Here is an 18,426-nt window from a genome sequence, read left to right on the forward strand (position 1 = left end):
AAAAGCAATTGATTTATGCTTTTCGTCGAACATATGGTGGGCATGAAAAATGCAAACCAAAACCCATAACAAAAAATGGACAGTCGATCCCTTCAACAAATTGATTATCCCTGCAATAAATTGATTATCAATAAATCCCTCGAGGCTTATTGGTACCAAATATTGAAATAATGTACTACTACTAAAGTCGTTGATAACATTTCCATAATCAAATAAATGGAAATAACACACTAATCGACCAAATATCAAAATTTAGAAATGAAAACTAAACTGAATAGTCGTAGTATGGTTAGGTGAACGTCACGATAAGTATTTAATTTACCACCTGCATCCATGAATTATGGCTTTTCCATAAAAGGAATATTCAAAGAATAGTTGGGGTAAGTGCAAATAATTGTTTTTATACATAGTAGAGTAGTGGAGCCCAATAAGTCTTGACACCTATATTGAAATCGGATATAGATATAGAACTATTGTTATAATCGATTTTGTCCCATCGTTTCTAGTGTTTACCAAAAATTGTTCAACCGTTTATCATTTAGTATTCATCGTTTCATGTTTGGGAATAAAATTCTGTCCTGCAAAAAGACCCGACGATCAGAATATCGAATTGACAGCCGAAGTTACACGCCGATTGGGTAACCGACATGTAATTTTGGTTGTCATGTTGTCAGATCTTTTGCATGACATATTATTCCAAAAAATAAATGATGGTCAATTAAATGATAATTACCCAGACGGTGAAATATTTTTAGATAGTTGTCCTAAACAACGAGATAAAATCGATCTTTTTACCATTTTTTAAATCTACCTACACAAAGTTTTAGCATTTCTAATGTTCCCAAAAATTATTTTTTCAACAAATTGAACCCGACGTGTTTGTCGAAAGTATCAATATTGCAAATCGGACCTATTGTTAAAATGGTGTTGTTTCTAATAGAAAAAGGTAATTTGCTTGTTTTTATACAAATGTATTATTTTACTATATTAATACCAATTGATCACTAAAATAAGCATGTGGACCAAGGAGGCTAGGACCACTAACTTTTTTTTTTATTTTGAATGAAATGTACCACTATTTATGTGAATCTCTACATAAAAACATGTTTGTTTTATTTTTAATGAAATAGGACCACTATTTATGTGAACCTACATAAGTACAAGTGTATTTTAATTTGTAGATAATGCCCTAAAAAGGGGGTTGCAACTATGACACATATGTATGAACAAATAAATTTACAAATTTGTAGTAATACAATGCAAATTTAGAGAGGTCGAATAAATAAAGAAATACTACTCCATTATTATGTTACTAGTACTACCCTTATCTTGATGTGGTCCTACACCAATTCTATCTTGACAAAAGAAAAACGTTTTGCACGTATACTTGCTGATCCCTAAAAATAAAAAAATCAAATGCATGAGACCCACAACTTGATATGGTTTTTATGTGTACGAATATATTCAATAATTGAGTAGAAATATATATTTGCTAATCCAACATGTTTTAAATCCAACGTCAAATTTGTTGAAGCCATTGAGATATCGATACTCTTTGATGGTGGAGGAGGACATTTGCTCGTTTGCTTCTATTTTATTGTTTTCGTAATTGTTTTATATTCTAAGTTGTTTTTATACTTCTAGCTTGAAATGTTTTTGGCTTCAACGTTTTGGATAACTTAAGAAAAATCTAGATATTTAAAATTAGAATAAGAACACAAAAATGTAAAGACCACAAAATGAAGATAACTACTATTGAGAGGCTAGAGAAATAAGACAATGCACGTTTTGCATGCACAATGACATTGCATTTATCCTATAAATACCCCTTTTATGATAACACTGGAAACCACACAAATCAATATTCATATATAATCCCAATCAATTGCAATGAGTATTTGTCATGGTAAATATATATTGAATTATATGCAATAACACTAAGTGCATGTTGCTTCTTTGTACGTTTTTGTTCCTTTTAGCTGGCTTGAACTTTGTACTGATGATTGCTCACCACTTATGGTTCGAGCCTTTTGTCCAATAAAAAATCTCATTTCACGGGTGCATATGTACGTACTAAAGAAAAGAGTTCGTGGCCGGAGCTGGTGGGGACTCTGGGCTTTAAGGCCGTGACCGTGATTGTATTTTGGTTCTTGAGTTTTCCTATTTCCTTTCAATGTATGTACGAATAAATGTGGCATTTTGTACTTGTTATATGAATGTTACAATTGTTTGTTTTATTTTAAGGTTTAACTGACATACTGTTACGGACGTCCTCCGTAACGTGACCGGATGGCGATCTTCTCGGACGGATAGGATGATCAATCCTTCGACAAGCTCGAAGGAAGGCTCACGATTTGCCGGTTCTCGGACGTTCTCCGATGAGCAGCAAATAAGGAACGAAATTTATACTTGATACTCAAGCCAAGTTGGACGAAATACTGATTTCATTAATTGATTGAATGAATAAAGTGATAACAATAACTCATATTTATAATGCTACTAACTTAATGAACAAGAAACAAATATCTAAACAAATATGGAAAAGATATGGTAAATCAAATATGCAACTAAATAATTGGGATATGGATATGATCGTATCAACTCCCCCACGGTTGAAATCCACCTTGTCCTCAAGGTGGAAACCACAAAGCAACGACGAGAGTTGAAAGCAAAAGCTTTGGCGAGGCGTCTCCTCCTGGATCAAACACATATCGAACAACTGAATATCTCCCTTTATCACCTCCATCAAAAATCAACAAAGGAGACCCACTGTGGTCAGAAAAATTCCATGCCAAAACAAAAAGCTTGTCAACGCTTCCAAGAATGCTCAAACATGACGTGTCATTGCGCGGAGGGATCACCCTTGCATCGGTATCGGGCGATGTTGATCGATGATTCATACTTGTAACATCACTAATACTCAAATCCACATAGACACCAACAATTATGCACAAACCGGCGTAAGCATTATCTCCTTTCTTGCCCCAACAATTCTCAACAATAGATTTGGATTGCACTTGAACAACAGGGAATGAGGAGATGACCTTCAGCACTTCCTCTATGGAATCGTCCTCCTCTACATATGCCTCTTCCTCATTCTTTTTACTTGAATCATGAAGACCATCATCGTCATCAATTTTATCCACCTCTATAGCTCGTACTTCATCATCTGCTAATTTCTTTTCATTGAGCGGCAAGTCAACTTGATTCAACACTTTTGCATCACTCTCCAAGTATTTCTCTTCACAAGAAACAAGCTTCGTAGCGGAGTGGAGGCTCGGGGAACGCAGGCAGGAGGGCGGGCGTTGGAGCAGGGGCTGCTTCACAGTAGTGGGCAATTCGAGGTAGGCCGCAGCTTGACGGAGGTGAGTCGTAGGATGGCCGCAGGATGACGATCGTTGCTGATCCATGTGCAGCGGCGGGGGCGGTGCAGCGCGGTGGCGACTTGGCCGTGGTTGTTGGTCGAGCACGTGCTGCAGCGGTGGCTTCTGGTCGAGAACGAGCTGTGGATGTGCGGGGGTACGAGGGCTTGGGAATGTGGGGTGCAGGTGCCGGTTCCAGGTTTGGGGCTGCTCTCGCTGCTGTCCAGTATACGAGCTAGGTGGGTGTCACGCCCGCATTTCCTAAGGATAGGAAGTACGGTGGACCGCGACTAGGGGGGGGAATAAAGAAGCGGGGAAGAAAGGGGGTAACAAGAATATTTGACCCAAAACATTTAAAAAAAGGAAGTTCACTTTTAAACATTGTACTTAAGACGACATTACAAAAGTTAAAGTATTCAGAGTTTAAAGGAAAACATTGTATCGGGTTACAAGCAGCGGAAAGACCAAAAGACAGATGCTGCCATGTATGACGACACGACACCATCCAAAAGACCAAATAAAAATACTATTTCAGCTTTGGCTGCTCATCATCCGTCATCCCCATCGTCGCTCAACCTGCACATTAAGAAAACAACATGCTCAACCATATCACATAGCCACAAACCCTATTCAGCATCTAAACCAACCAAAACGTCCTATATGCATGAGTTTTCGAATTAAACAAGGGTTAGGGGTTACCTTCCCCGGATGGTTCAAACGAAACGCAAAAGCTTTACTTCCTTTTCCGACTCCGATTCACGACGAAGGAGGGTATCACCTTGAGGAATCCAAGAAGGTGATAAGAGGGGGTGAAAGGAAGAAGATAAAAACCGAGAGGGAGAAGGAGGGAGACTTACCAGTGAGAGAGAGCAACTTTGCGAGAGAGAGAGGGAGAGATTGAGAGAGTGACCGAAAAGAGAAAAGAAAAGGAAAGGGGAAGAAAAGGATCGGTTATGTGAGGGTGGAGGAAGTTGAGAACATCATGGGGTGATGGGGAAGGGATTTCGAAAATGGGGAGGGAGAGAGAGGTTTAAATCGATTAATTAGAATTTTAAAACATAGCTGAATTAATAAAACCAAATTTTAATTTGTCTAGGTAGAAAATCCCACATCCACAACAATCAAATAAACACAAAATATTTTCCACACCATATTTTAAACACAAAAACATAGAAAAATTTCATCCTTAATTAAAAGAATAAAATTCCACAAATTTTCGGGTATTACATTCCTCCCACCTTAACAAAAATTTCGTCCCGAAATTTGTTAGATCACTCAAACAGCTCTGGAAACTTCTCTCTCATCTTATCTTCTGATTCCCATGTTGCTTCTTCGATTCCATGATTCCTCCACCGTACTTTCACCGAAGCGATTGACTTATTCCTCAATTCTTGCACTCTTCGATCCACAATGGCCTCGGGCTTCTCCTCATAGCTTAGATCGGGATTTAGGACCATCATTTCTTCTTGGTGAACGATGTGTGTGGGGTCATACACATACTTCCTCAATTGTGACACATGGAAGACGTTGTGCACATTTCCGAAGCTTGGTGGTAGGGCCAATCTGTATGCTACCGCGCCGACTCTATCCAAAATCTCGTATGGACCGATGAATCGGGGTCTAAGCTTTCCTTTCACTCCAAAACGAGTTATTCCCTTAGAAGGGGAAACTTTTAGAAAGACCTTTTCTCCGACCTCGAATTGTAAATCGGTCCTTCGAACATCCGCATAAGATTTCTGTCGATCTTGTGCCTCCTTGATCCTCCCACGGATTTGTCGGACAATCTCTATCATCTCTTCTACAGAGTCTGGTCCGAGAATTCTTCTCTCACCCACTTCATCCCAATAAAGTGGCGATCTACACTTCTTTCCATACAAGGCCTCATATGGGGCCATCTTGATAGTCGCCTGGTAACTATTATTGTAAGCGAACTCTACCAAGGGCAATACTTCTTCCCAACCCCAGCCTCGATCAAGCACCACGGCTCGTAGCATGTCCTCCAATGCTTGTATCGTTCTCTCCGACTGCCCGTCGGTTTGCGGGTGGAACGCTGTACTGAAATTCAACTTAGTCCCCAACTCGCGCTGCAGGCTTGTCCAAAATGTAGAAGTGAATTTAGCATCACGATCAGATGTGATTGTCGCTGGAACTCCATGCAAGCGTATAATTTCCCGTACATATACCTTAGCCAACTGATCGGATCCATAAGTGGCACGAACCGGCACAAAATGGGCAGATTTGGTGAGGCGATCTATAATCACCCAAATCACCGTGTTCCCTCGCTGGGATTTTGGCAGTCCTACCACAAAGTCCATTGCAATATGTTCCCACTTCCATTCCGGAATCTCGAGGGGTTGCAATTTCCCATAGGGCCGTTGGTGTAGCGCCTTTACTTGTTGACATGCTAGGCATCTCTCCACAAATGCCGCAACATGCTTTTTCATACCGTTCCACCAAAACTGTCTTTTCAAGTCTTGATACATTTTGGTGCTCCCTGGATGAGCAGCGTATGGGGTTTCATGTGCTTCTCTCATGATTTCCATCCTCAGGCCTTCATCCTTAGGCACACACAACCTTCCCTTGTATGTGAGGCCATTATCCGCTGCCTCACGAAAATTTCCGAGTTCACCCGTCCTCACTTCTGAGCGAATCTTTTCTAGTAACGTATCTCGCCGTTGAGCTTCTACAATTCTGGCTCTTAAGTCGGGTTCCATCACCAACGTGGCTACTATCCCTTCCACAGTCTCGGGCATTCTCACCACTTCCAAGCGCATCTTACTGAACTCTTGGATTATACTCTCCTCGATAGTAAGAAAGGTGGCCAGCTGAGATTGAGACTTCCTACTAAGAGCATCGGCCACTACGTTTGCTTTTCCCGGATGGTAATTTATACCACAATCGTAGTCCTTTACCAACTCGAGCCACCTACGTTGGCGCATGTTCAACTCCTTTTGCTCAAAGAAGTACTTTAGACTCTTATGGTCCGTGTATATCTCACAACGGACTCCATAAAGATGATGTCTCCAGATCTTCAAAGCATGTACCACAGCTGCCAGTTCCAAGTCATGCGTCGGATAATTCAGTTCATGGGGCTTCAATTGTCTCGATGCATATGCAATCACTTTCCCCTTCTGCATAAGCACACATCCCAGTCCCACCTTCGACGCATCCGTATATACCGCATAGTCAGTCTCTGGCTCCGGCACAGCTAGGATTGGTGCGGTGGTCAATTTCTCCTTCAACAACTGAAAGCTCGCCTCACATTCTGGCGTCCAAATCATCTTGACTCCCTTTTTCAGTTGTTGCGTCATTGGCCTTGCTATCTTCGAGAATCCCTCGATGAATCTTCGATAATAGCCCGCCAGTCCTAAAAAGCTTCGGATTTCGTTTTGTGTAGAAGGTGACTTCCACTCCTGCACCGCTTCTACCTTGGCCGGATCTACACGAATTCCATCTGAAGTTACTACATGTCCAAGAAAATTTACTTCCTTGAGCCAAAACTCGCATTTACTGAACTTGGCATATAGTTTCTCGTCCCTTAGAGTTGCTAGGACGGTTCTCAAGTGCTCTTTGTGCTCCTCCTCGTTCTTTGAGTAAACAAGCACGTCATCGATGAAAACCAGGACAAACCGATCCAGAAATGGATGGAACACGCGGTTCATAAGGTCCATGAACACTGCCGGGGCGTTCGTCAGTCCAAAAGGCATTACAACGAACTCATAATGACCATATCTTGTTCGAAAAGCTGTCTTGGGTACATCTTCTCGCCGAACCCTCAGCTGATGGTACCCAGACCTCAAATCCATCTTAGAAAAGACTCCTGCCCCTCGAAGTTGGTCAAACAAGTCGTCTATCCTTGGTAGTGGATACTTGTTCTTCAGCGTTAGTTTGTTTAGCTCCCGATAGTCGATGCACATCCTCATCGTTCCATCCTTCTTCTTTACGAACAACACTGGTGCTCCCCATGGTGACACGCTAGGTCTAATGAATCCCAATTCCAGTAGCTCTTGCAGTTGCACCTTAAGCTCCTCCAACTCTTTTGGCGCCATTCTATAAGGTGCTTTTGATATTGGTGCCGATCCGGGCTCCAGATCGATCGTGAATTCTACCTGCCTGTCGGGTGGGGGTCCCGGCAATGCATCGGGGAAGACATCGGGATATTCACTCACTATCGCCACATCTTCTATCTTCCTGTCTTTCTTCTCCTCCCCATTCAAATAAACAAGGTACGCTGGACATCCCTTCCTCATCATTGTAGTGGCTTGCAGCGCAGAGATAATGGACTTGCGTCGGCTCATTGGGACTCCGTGAAACTTCATCGGCTCTTTTCCGGGGGTTTCAAACGAGATTTCCCTTTCTCTACAATGAAGGGTAACGTGGTTCTCCGCTAACCAATCCATACCCAAGATTATGTCTACGCTACCCATCGTCATTACTTGCAAATTATACGCCACTAAACTGAGTTCACCTATTCCAAAGTTCACACATGCACAAGATCGGGATATATCTATAGCCCCGCCTACCGGTGAGGTCACACTCATAGTGGGTTCGGTCTTAACAGTAGGTAATTCCAAAGTATCCACACAAGACGTTGATATAAAGGAATGCGACGCACCCGTATCAAACAAGACAACTATAGGCATATTGAGAAGTGTGCCCATACCTGCCAAGTTTCCTTGCTCAAAGGTTTCTTTCCCGTTTGCCGGCTGTTTCCCCTTCAAGGCGTAGGCCCTTGCTTGCGATGGTAATCCTTGGCGGCGTTGTTGCGGTGGAGGTGCAGGTAGTGCCTGGGATTGTGGACGGAAACCTAGCTGGTTCTGTCTCGTTCCCGTTCCCATGTGCTTGTTTGGGCAATTTCGGATGTAGTGGCCACTCCCACCACAGTTGAAGCACCTAGGGTCTCGACACTCCCCGGCGTGGTACTTGAAGCACCTTCCACATTGAGGGTTCCTCGGCGGAAAGTTTGCCCTCGGTTGAAAGTATTCTGTCTCCCGCCATTGTAGGGTGGGTTCCTCATGTGTTGTGGCCTCTTACCACCATACTGAGCCTGGTCACCATCCCACCTCCTCTTCTCTTGGTGGCCCGGCTGAGCTTGTAGAGGTGTCGCGTTTGTTGTTGCCACAACTCTTGGCTTAGGGAGTGCATCTTCCACGTCCAGTGCACAAGTCAAGATCTCCGAGTAGGAGAGTTCTCCTCGACAGGCCAATGCGGCCTTTATCTCATCTCTGAGCCCGGCCCGGAACTTCACCGCCCATTTCTCATCGGTGTCCATCAACTCGGGCGCATATCGTGCCATCTGCGCGAGGGCTCGGTCATACTCGGTTACAGTCATTCGGCCTTGGCTTAGTGTGTGGAACTCTACCACCTTGGCCCGTCTGTACGTCTTTGGAACATACTTGCTGTCAATCTCCACCTTAAACTCCTCCCATGTTAGCGCTTCCAGGCGTGCAGGATTCATAGTCCTTTGCCGAGTCTCCCACCAATAATCGGCATCACCTAACAGTTGAAAGGTAGCACCAGCAATGCGCTCCCTATCTGTGCACTCCATGACCCTGAAGATACGCTCGAGGCCGCGTATCCACTCTTCCGCTTTGGATGGGTCTCCTTGTCCGTCAAATTTTGGGGGATTCTGCCTTGAGAACGTAACTATGAATCTTTCTTGTTGAGGCGGGGGTGGAGGTGGTGGTGGCGGTGGTGGTGGAGGTGGTGCCTCCACGTGGGGTTCTTGTCGTGGTTGGCGTGCACGTCTTGGCGGCATTCTGATTCAATATCCAAAAGTGTTACTACAATTCTCATCCAAAATTACCACTTTCTCAAAATTTTCTTATAAAACCTTCATGTAGTATAAGATGCAACACATAGGATATATATATCAAAATCCAAATTCTCATTAAAAGAAAAAAGGCCAACATTGTTCCCAAGAGTAGATCGTACTGAAAGCAAAAACTGAAAAGACAACGAACTATTCTAATTCTAGACTACGACTCTATCATCCTCATCCATAGGCCCTTCCTCCGGGTCTTCGTCGTCGTCCTCCTCGGAGTTCCCTGGCAGAGCCTCCTCATAAACATCTTCATACCCTTGTTCACCCTCGTACATGCTCACATACTTGTCCTGATACACGACCCTCTCTTCCACCTCCGGTGGGGGCTGCTCCTCTCGAGAGTCCACCAGTGCACAATACACGGCTTTCCGAAAGCCAGCCATGTCACCCACCATGTCATCGGTAGCGGGCTCATGCCACGTGTACCTCCTCGCCGTTCTTTCGGCCCACTTCTTCCAGCTATCGGGAAGCAAATCTATTAGCTTCTCAATGCCGTCATGCTCTGTCACTCCGAACTCCTGAGCTGCCCTCCAGAGGGTGTCGAAGTGTGCCACGAACTCGATCAACGGTACATGATTCTTCTTCCGGTACACTCTATAATCTCTGAGCACCCTCTGTGCCCTAAGTCTATCGCGATCACTCCGTCGCGGGGTTCGGAACATACGCGCCATCTATAGAAAAACAGAAACAACCGCCTCGCGTATAAAAACAGAGTACATAACCGAAGAAGAGAGAGAGAGAGTGTATGCACGTATCGCTGTTCTAACCCAAACCCGCTGGTGTTCAAAGGCCAAAAGCTCTTATCTATCATAGGTCCAAGAAGCACTAGTGAAATTCTATCACGTCTAAGTTCAAACATTCAAAAGGCCAACACATACTTACATAAAAGCTCACATCAACATTCACGTCATCAAATCATCACACATCAGCCACATGCTTTCATATAAGTTCATCATACATCAACAGTTCATAACACCATAACAGTTCATAACTCAAATAATTTCCAACTTTTCCACATCACGTTGTACCCTTCCACATGTCTCAACATTTACTTAAACTTTACATAAAAACATTTTCAACACCAAAATCACAATTTCCTCCACTTCCATACACTTTCCAAAATTTCGAAATTTTCATTACCTCATTTCAGGTTGAGTGCGATGAGTCGGATGTTGAGCCAATGACACTTTTGAAAACTTACTCCAGTCAGAAAAAGAATTTTTTTTTTTTTTTGGGTACAGAGCAGAAAGAGAAAACCTAGGCTCTGATACCACTCTGTCACGCCCGCATTTCCTAAGGATAGGAAGTACGGTGGACCGCGACTAGGGGGGGAATAAAGAAGCGGGGAAGAAAGGGGGTAACAAGAATATTTGACCCAAAACATTTAAAAAAAGGAAGTTCACTTTTAAACATTGTACTTAAGACGACATTACAAAAGTTAAAGTATTCAGAGTTTAAAGGAAAACATTGTATCGGGTTACAAGCAGCGGAAAGACCAAAAGACAGATGCTGCCATGTATGACGACACGACACCATCCAAAAGACCAAATAAAAATACTATTTCAGCTTTGGCTGCTCATCATCCGTCATCCCCATCGTCGCTCAACCTGCACATTAAGAAAACAACATGCTCAACCATATCACATAGCCACAAACCCTATTCAGCATCTAAACCAACCAAAACGTCCTATATGCATGAGTTTTCGAATTAAACAAGGGTTAGGGGTTACCTTCCCCGGATGGTTCAAACGAAACGCAAAAGCTTTACTTCCTTTTCCGACTCCGATTCACGACGAAGGAGGGTATCACCTTGAGGAATCCAAGAAGGTGATAAGAGGGGGTGAAAGGAAGAAGATAAAAACCGAGAGGGAGAAGGAGGGAGACTTACCAGTGAGAGAGAGCAACTTTGCGAGAGAGAGAGGGAGAGATTGAGAGAGTGACCGAAAAGAGAAAAGAAAAGGAAAGGGGAAGAAAAGGATCGGTTATGTGAGGGTGGAGGAAGTTGAGAACATCATGGGGTGATGGGGAAGGGATTTCGAAAATGGGGAGGGAGAGAGAGGTTTAAATCGATTAATTAGAATTTTAAAACATAGCTGAATTAATAAAACCAAATTTTAATTTGTCTAGGTAGAAAATCCCACATCCACAACAATCAAATAAACACAAAATATTTTCCACACCATATTTTAAACACAAAAACATAGAAAAATTTCATCCTTAATTAAAAGAATAAAATTCCACAAATTTTCGGGTATTACAGTGGGAATCGCGACGGCACGTCTGAATCAGCGTGAAGAAAGCCCCGGGGGCCGAAAGAGGGGCGCGTCGTGTATTTTGACGCGGGAGTGTCAGATGCTCCACGATGCGTCGGGCCATAGAACAGTTCTGGTTCTGGTACAGGCTGTGGCGGTGGTTCTGACAGCGGAGGAGCGCGAATCTCTTCCACACGTCCACCGGATGTGCGGGAGGGCAGATCCCAGCAAGTCCGGCGACGCCTCGATCCGGAATAGAAGTCCACATAGTGTTGTTGTTCGGACTCGTCCATCCCCAGGTACCGGTCCTGCGGCCTGTCCCAGCACGTGCGGTGCCGAGGCTCGGGGCGATCGCGGTACGACGCCCGATGAACGTTCTGCTGCGGAAAACGGCCGTCGCGCCAATGTAATGCGCGGGCAGCGCCTCGTCGACGATGGATATCCCCACCACGGTCTCGTTGTCCGTGGATGAAAGGCCGGTGGACATCGTCTTCTGCCGCCCAAGCGTCGCGCGGGGAGTGATACCCTTCGTCATCAAGTTCGTCCGAGAAATAGGGGGGATCAGGTTCGGGCGCTTCCAACTTCTCCAGCCTGAGTTCCATTCTGTCAAATCGCGCCAAGATCTTCTCCAACCCGGTGGAGAAAATCGCGGTTGTTCCTGCCACATCGTGCGGCGCCTCGGAGGCCGCCTGGAAATCGCGCCGCGGATATCGCGACTGATCGTCGCCGCGTGAAGCGCTTGTGGACGCGCGGCGCGAAGAGTCTCTGATTGTGACTTGCGCATTGCCTCCGGTGAGGAACCCCGTCGGCGGTATACGTTCATCCGATCCAGCGCTGGACATCCTCATGTTAGGAGGCCCTCGAGGAGATTGCCATTGAGCTACTTCTACTAAGGATATTGGTGGTGAATAGGTTATTGATGAAGAAGGTGGAGGATTAGGCGTGGCTGTGATGGTGGTGCTGCGACTGTTTTTTTTCTTTTTTTTTTTTGATATGGAGGATGAGTACGGGATGAAAGCACCAGTTGTTACGGACGTCCTCCGTAACGTGACCGGATGGCGATCTTCTCGGACGGATAGGATGATCAATCCTTCGACAAGCTCGAAGGAAGGCTCACGATTTGCCGGTTCTCGGACGTTCTCCGATGAGCAGCAAATAAGGAACGAAATTTATACTTGATACTCAAGCCAAGTTGGACGAAATACTGATTTCATTAATTGATTGAATGAATAAAGTGATAACAATAACTCATATTTATAATGCTACTAACTTAATGAACAAGAAACAAATATCTAAACAAATATGGAAAAGATATGGTAAATCAAATATGCAACTAAATAATTGGGATATGGATATGATCGTATCACATACCCTCCCCATTACAATTAATTTGGACTTTTATTTTATAATTAATACTACTATTAGTATATGAGATGCTAATGTCTTTCAAGAATGATCGAAGCAACTGAGAATTATAGTAAAAAAAACACTCTTGAATAAAAACAGTTTCCCCGTTACTTATACAAACAAGGCTGAAACACTAAAAAATCGTTAAGGACAATAGAAAAATACTAAGAAAATACAATAAAATTTGGATGATAGTGTCATTTTTGCCCCTCAACAACTTCTTATAACCAAATCAATCATGCATCAACATTCAACATTCCTTGCACATTTTGGCTAGCTTTGTATTTATATAAATCAATAATGAAAGAATGCCACACAACAAATGCACATTTTGCACATTGTAATTGTAAAGTACCAATAAATATACCTGATTTGCTAACACCATTGTTGACAAAATTAAATAAAACGCCCAAAGCCGAAAAAACGGCTAATTTATATAATAGAGGTTATAGGTTCCCTCGGCCCGGTTATGGATTTTGTTGAACCAAACCGGGATTTCTTGAAATCTCAATTACGAGGTTTAATAGCAAAAAAGGGGTGTTGTGTTATCATGGTTATAATTGAAAATTATGAGCTCCAAAAAATTAAGTTTGCCTTCTTCCTAGCTAGTTGTTTCTTTGCTGCTAATTTAGACGCGCCTGTGGTTCAGAAACCGTCGGTTCTAGTTCTATTAAATGTTGATTTGTCACTGGCTTGTCAATGATTTTGAACCAAAACAGGTGACTGGAGTCGCTATTTTTTGATAGCTTAAGATATTTTGTACACATACTATAACTGACTTTGATTTCCATAATTTCTGAAAAACACACAAATATTTCTTTATTACTTTTATAGTAAATAACATTTATTACATAAATATATGATTATTGGTCACGGACGGAGGGAGTATGTACTATTAAATCTTAGAGTTGCACAGACGCACAAGATCGTCGGCCATCATGCCAATGTAATAGTCGTATAGAACGCAAGCGTGTCGTGAAGTAGCTTCGTCTGCGAATCTATGGATGCAACCCGAATCAAGAGACACATAAATCTTGCAGCAATCATCGGATATGGGCCTCTCAGGCGCAAGGTAGCAAAAGTCATATAAAACATCTTGGAAGCAATTAGGAATTGTCCTTAACTGTTGATAGCATGGATCATTATATGGTTCCGACGACATTGCGATTGTACTTCAAGTATAATGAAAATAATGCGCGTCAAATTAAATATAACAAAGTAGCGTACCTGGAAATAATCAAATGCACTATTTAGTATAAATAGTGGAGTTCGAACATGACCGACTATATTTTCTGGAAAGAGACACTACAAAGTTTTTTTTGTAAAATATTAGTTAATAACAAATTTTCATTTTGTTTTTTAATTAATACTAATAATATGATGTCCCATACCAAATTCGGATCCATTCTTTTTGTGCATGTGGCGGGCAAAAATCTGGATATTTTCTGTAATACAAGATTATGAATTAATGTTGATTTCAATAAAGAAAAATATCACAAGTTATTAAATTTCGTGTAAAAAGTGACATAATATACATACGTGGAGCATGATGGTCGAGGCAAAAAATTGCTCTCTATAGTCCGCGTTAGGGACATTCTCACTACAAAAAATAAACACAAGAAAAGTTATAAAATGGAAAAGATAAAATAACTAGTGTATAAATTGAAATTCTTACGCTCGGATGAAAAATCCGGCATCCGAAAGGCATTTCACCCTGCAGGCAATGGGGAGACGCGCTCGAAAGTTGTCACAGTGTAGGATGGTTGCTAGGCCCCCGGCGGATCTGCCGGAAAGAATTACCTACAAATAAATATATAGGTAAAATACACTATTACTTAATTATCAAATGATATTGCACTATTTTAAAACCATTTAAACGAATTAATTAATCTACATTTTTTCCAATAGCCATTCCTTTGACCAAAAGGTCCTCCACGACAGCATCAAAAATCTTGGACCCTCTGAACTGAACCTTTTGTCCCTGAATATATATAACAACATGAATTAATTTAATTATATTAAGTAATTAATTCCAATTATGTAGGAATTAACTTACTTGACCATCAACCTCAGTGTCTCCGAGAAATGATGACTGGTCACAATAGAACACGTAAATTCTGTTCCAATTGTAGAAATCTGAAAATAATAGTACTATATAAATATTGATAATTTGTATACTAATTAATTAAAAAGGTTTGGCGTTAATTAATTAAAATTTTAATACCCGGATTTATGTCTTTGTCTGGGCTAAGAATTCCGGTGAAATTTGCGCTTCCACTGAATTTAGAACTCCCTCTAGTTTCATTGAATAAGCTTTGGCATGTAGTAATATCTGCACACCATCCTCCTCCCTATATAGAAGAAATTAATGAGAGGTGATAAAAATGTAAAATATATAGTAAAATAAATTAGGTTTCAAATTATAATTAACCATGAGATAGATGAGCCAATTTTTGGCCCCATCTCCTGATCCGGCCGAGTAATAGTAGCCGCCTGGTGACCCGTCCATACAAACTGAAACGAAATAATTACATATGAATAAATGATTAATGAAAACTATTAGGAAAAAATAAAATATGATGATATATAAGCCACCTGCTCTCCTTTCGGTTGCGAAGGCAACTTTGGTGAACGGAACGAGCTCATAACTGCTCACGCGCTGAGCAACTACGGATGCTAGTAAGCAAGCAATGATCATACAATGCATCTTGAACATCTAGTGAATGAGAGAGGGAAATTACTGTTGTGTTGGTGGTGGTGTTATGCAGCTACAAACCCCTCTCTTATAGAATAAAATTTAGTCACAAACCCACACCAAACAAAATTTACTATATAAAAGAAAAGCAAAATGAAATATGATGTCATGCATGTTATGGACTTGTTCATTGGCTCAACTTCTATTAAAGATGGCCGATTATATTACATAACTTTGACAGTATTATGATCAATTATCTCATGATTATTTTCATCCTACTATGATTATTTTCATAGATGGAGAGTATAATAAATCTATTAGAGTATATAATGTGTTTTACGACAATTTACCCCATCTAGTATTACTAAAATTCAAGAGTATATAATGTGTTTTTTTATTTATTACTAGTATTTCCTAAAATTTAATGTTTACAGTATAATATACATTTAATTTCATGTATAAATCATTAGCATTATATAACATTTTAAGTATGCACCAATAAATAGAATAAGTTTTAGAGTCGTAGTATAATATTTACAATTATCCTATATTTATGTCTGACCGGTCCCGATGTAATTAACGTGCTTTGCATTATTTCATTGATTTATTTAGGTCTGAGCTATTCATTCTTCGTACAATCACTTTAGGAAATTGAAAACACCCAAAACCTAATTGCATTCACCCCCTCTCGAATTTTTTTATTTGCAACTTTACCCCCTGTTCACTTTTCATTATTACTTATTTAATTGACATTTGAAAATTTTGTTGACATATATGGATTTATTCATCAAAATTAACTTTTACTATCTATTATGTATTGTAGATATTATTCTGTTTAATAATGTCAGTTCCATATTTTGTTAATCATACTTTAACCACTTTCTGTCTTTATTTTTTTAATTTATGAAGTTTGTACCAAAACACATTTTCATCCTACTATGATTATTTTCTTGGATGGAGAGCATAATATATTAAAGTTGTCCTTGATTTATTTGTGACCGGTCGATTTTGCGTATGTATGTGATACGAGTAAGGACGACGATAGGACACGAGGAGCAGGAGACTCGAGAGGGAACGGAGAACCCAAGGACGCAAGCCGCAACCGTGACTTGCAGACAGTGGTCGACGAGCCGGTTGCATTACGGACTCGGTGTCGAACACGGAGGCCAAAATATTTACAAGATATATTATGCTTAATTATAGCTTATACTAGTAATTGTTTACTTATTTTTTAACTTTAATTTACTATTACTTAGTTAAGTTTTCCTTTTAATTGAGTCGGGCATTAATAATGCCCCGTCTAGCTTTTCTTTAAGGATTCTTTCCCGGATCAATTAGGAAATAGGTTATAAATAATTCGTTTGTTACTTTTCAAAACCCAAGAAATCTAATAAACGACTTTATTAATTTTCTCCTTCTCGCACGACTAGGGTTTTCACGAGAAATAACGCCTCACGATCACAACTCTCTTCTCGACTTTTGTGTATTTGCATTTTACCCCTCTCCTTTTCAAATTATGATGTCACAATGCACCTTACCACTATTGCTTACCGAATTGGGTGTCATGGATTGGGTTAGTCCCCCTCAAAATGGAATGGAAAATTAGGTAACTACACTCAATAAAAGTAAATTTACAAAATTACAACTCCATTCAGAAATTGCTTTTGAACTTAATTTACAAAAATAGAATAATATTTAATAATTCAAAAATCATTTTTTTGGAATTGTGGGCCATTAAACTAATAATGCGGTGTGTAGCGTAGCCTCTGTTATAGAGTCAAGCTATAATTTACCTAATTAATTTAATTAGTTTAGATATTCAATAGCATGATTCTGATATATGTGGAATAATAGCGAAAAATCTCTTGTTTCTTTTCGGTTATGATTAGTTTAGATAATAAAACCATGACGTGTTGGTTATGATTGAAAATTATGATCTCCAAATAAATTAAGTTTGTCGTTTTCTTCCTAGTTGTTTCTTTCTGGCTCATCAAGGATTTTGGCGGTTTCAGTTTTAAACCGAGAATCGGCAATTCCGATTCTGGTTAAAATCATCAGTCAGTGTATGGCGGTTCCGAGCCGGTTGCACGATTTCTCGGTTTAATAGAATCTCTGTTTTAAAAATCTACTTTTTTTACAAAATCATTATTAGCCCATAAGAAAGATTAGGCCCATGAATTTATAATGACAAAGTTAGGCCCAACTGATTATTTACCCTTTTAGAACTACTAATTAAATCGATTTGGAAAAATAATGAACTGCATCGTAATCATGCTATTGATTATTGAATATACGTACACATCTTGATTTTATTATCTAAACTAATCAAATTAATTAGGTAAGTATGATTATACCTTGACTCTATAAGAAGGCACACATCCCATTTTTAGTTTAATGGCCCACATTTCCTAAAAGAAATTTTAATTATAAAACATAAAAGAAATTTGAAAAAGATTTGGGTAAAGTCGCAAATACATAAAAGTCGAGGGGAGTGCATGCAATTAGGTTTTGGATTTTTCCCCCAAATGAATCTATCAGTATGAATAGGTTACCTGTCATCAGACCTAAATCTGTGAAATAAATTCACTTTATTATAAAATCATGTCATTGCCATACGCAAGACACAATGCGACCGGTCACCCAATTCCACACTCAAATAATTTAATTATTGAAAAATTCATATTTTTTAATTAATGTTTGGAAGAATGTTAATTTATTTATATTTCATAAATATTTACAGCTATATTGGAGGCCTTTGGTAATTGGTATTTCGATAGAGCTGGTTCAGTTACATTGGTTACTTCTTCTAATTATACAGAGGATTGTAATTGAAGTATGTAATAGCTAGTTATCTATAAATTACTAGTAATTTTAGTTTCCTTATTG

At 40.5% G+C, this 18,426-nt stretch overlaps 1 protein-coding gene across 2 annotated transcripts; it reads right to left on the minus strand.

Moving 5' to 3' along the window:
- Positions 1-13,638: 13,638 nt before the first annotated feature.
- On the minus strand, positions 13,639-15,629 carry LOC121767363 (pectin acetylesterase 11-like). 2 transcript variants are annotated; one of them, XM_042163622.1, is made up of 10 exons: positions 15,441-15,626; positions 15,277-15,359; positions 15,070-15,196; positions 14,902-14,981; positions 14,740-14,826; positions 14,521-14,645; positions 14,385-14,445; positions 14,237-14,290; positions 14,073-14,150; positions 13,639-13,968 (listed from the first exon to the last, which is right to left on the minus strand). In XM_042163622.1, exons 1-10 carry the CDS (start codon positions 15,559-15,561, stop codon positions 13,741-13,743), a joined length of 1,044 nt encoding a protein of 347 aa, XP_042019556.1. In that variant the 5' UTR covers positions 15,562-15,626; the 3' UTR covers positions 13,639-13,740. The 2 variants fall into 2 exon arrangements, with proteins under 2 accessions (XP_042019556.1, XP_042019557.1); XM_042163623.1 differs by lacking the exon at positions 14,073-14,150 and having other exon boundaries at positions 13,826-14,072; positions 15,441-15,629.
- Positions 15,630-18,426: the final 2,797 nt, after the last annotated feature.

This window comes from Salvia splendens, chromosome 15 (genome assembly GCF_004379255.2).
Source record: "Salvia splendens isolate huo1 chromosome 15, SspV2, whole genome shotgun sequence".
NCBI lineage: Eukaryota > Viridiplantae > Streptophyta > Magnoliopsida > Lamiales > Lamiaceae > Salvia > Salvia splendens.

Excerpts from the sequence above, each read along its gene's own strand:
- LOC121767363 (XM_042163622.1), bottom strand. The coding sequence starts at position 15,561 with ATGTTCAAGATGCATTGTATGATCATTGCTTGCTTACTAGCATCCGTA. Across the intron at positions 15,360-15,440 it reads CGCAACCGAAAGGAGAGCAG|TTTGTATGGACGGGTCACCA; the intron begins GTGGCTTATATA and ends ATTTCGTTTCAG. Across the intron at positions 13,969-14,072 it reads GTGCATTTGATTATTTCCAG|TTAAGGACAATTCCTAATTG; the intron begins GTACGCTACTTT and ends TGCTATCAACAG.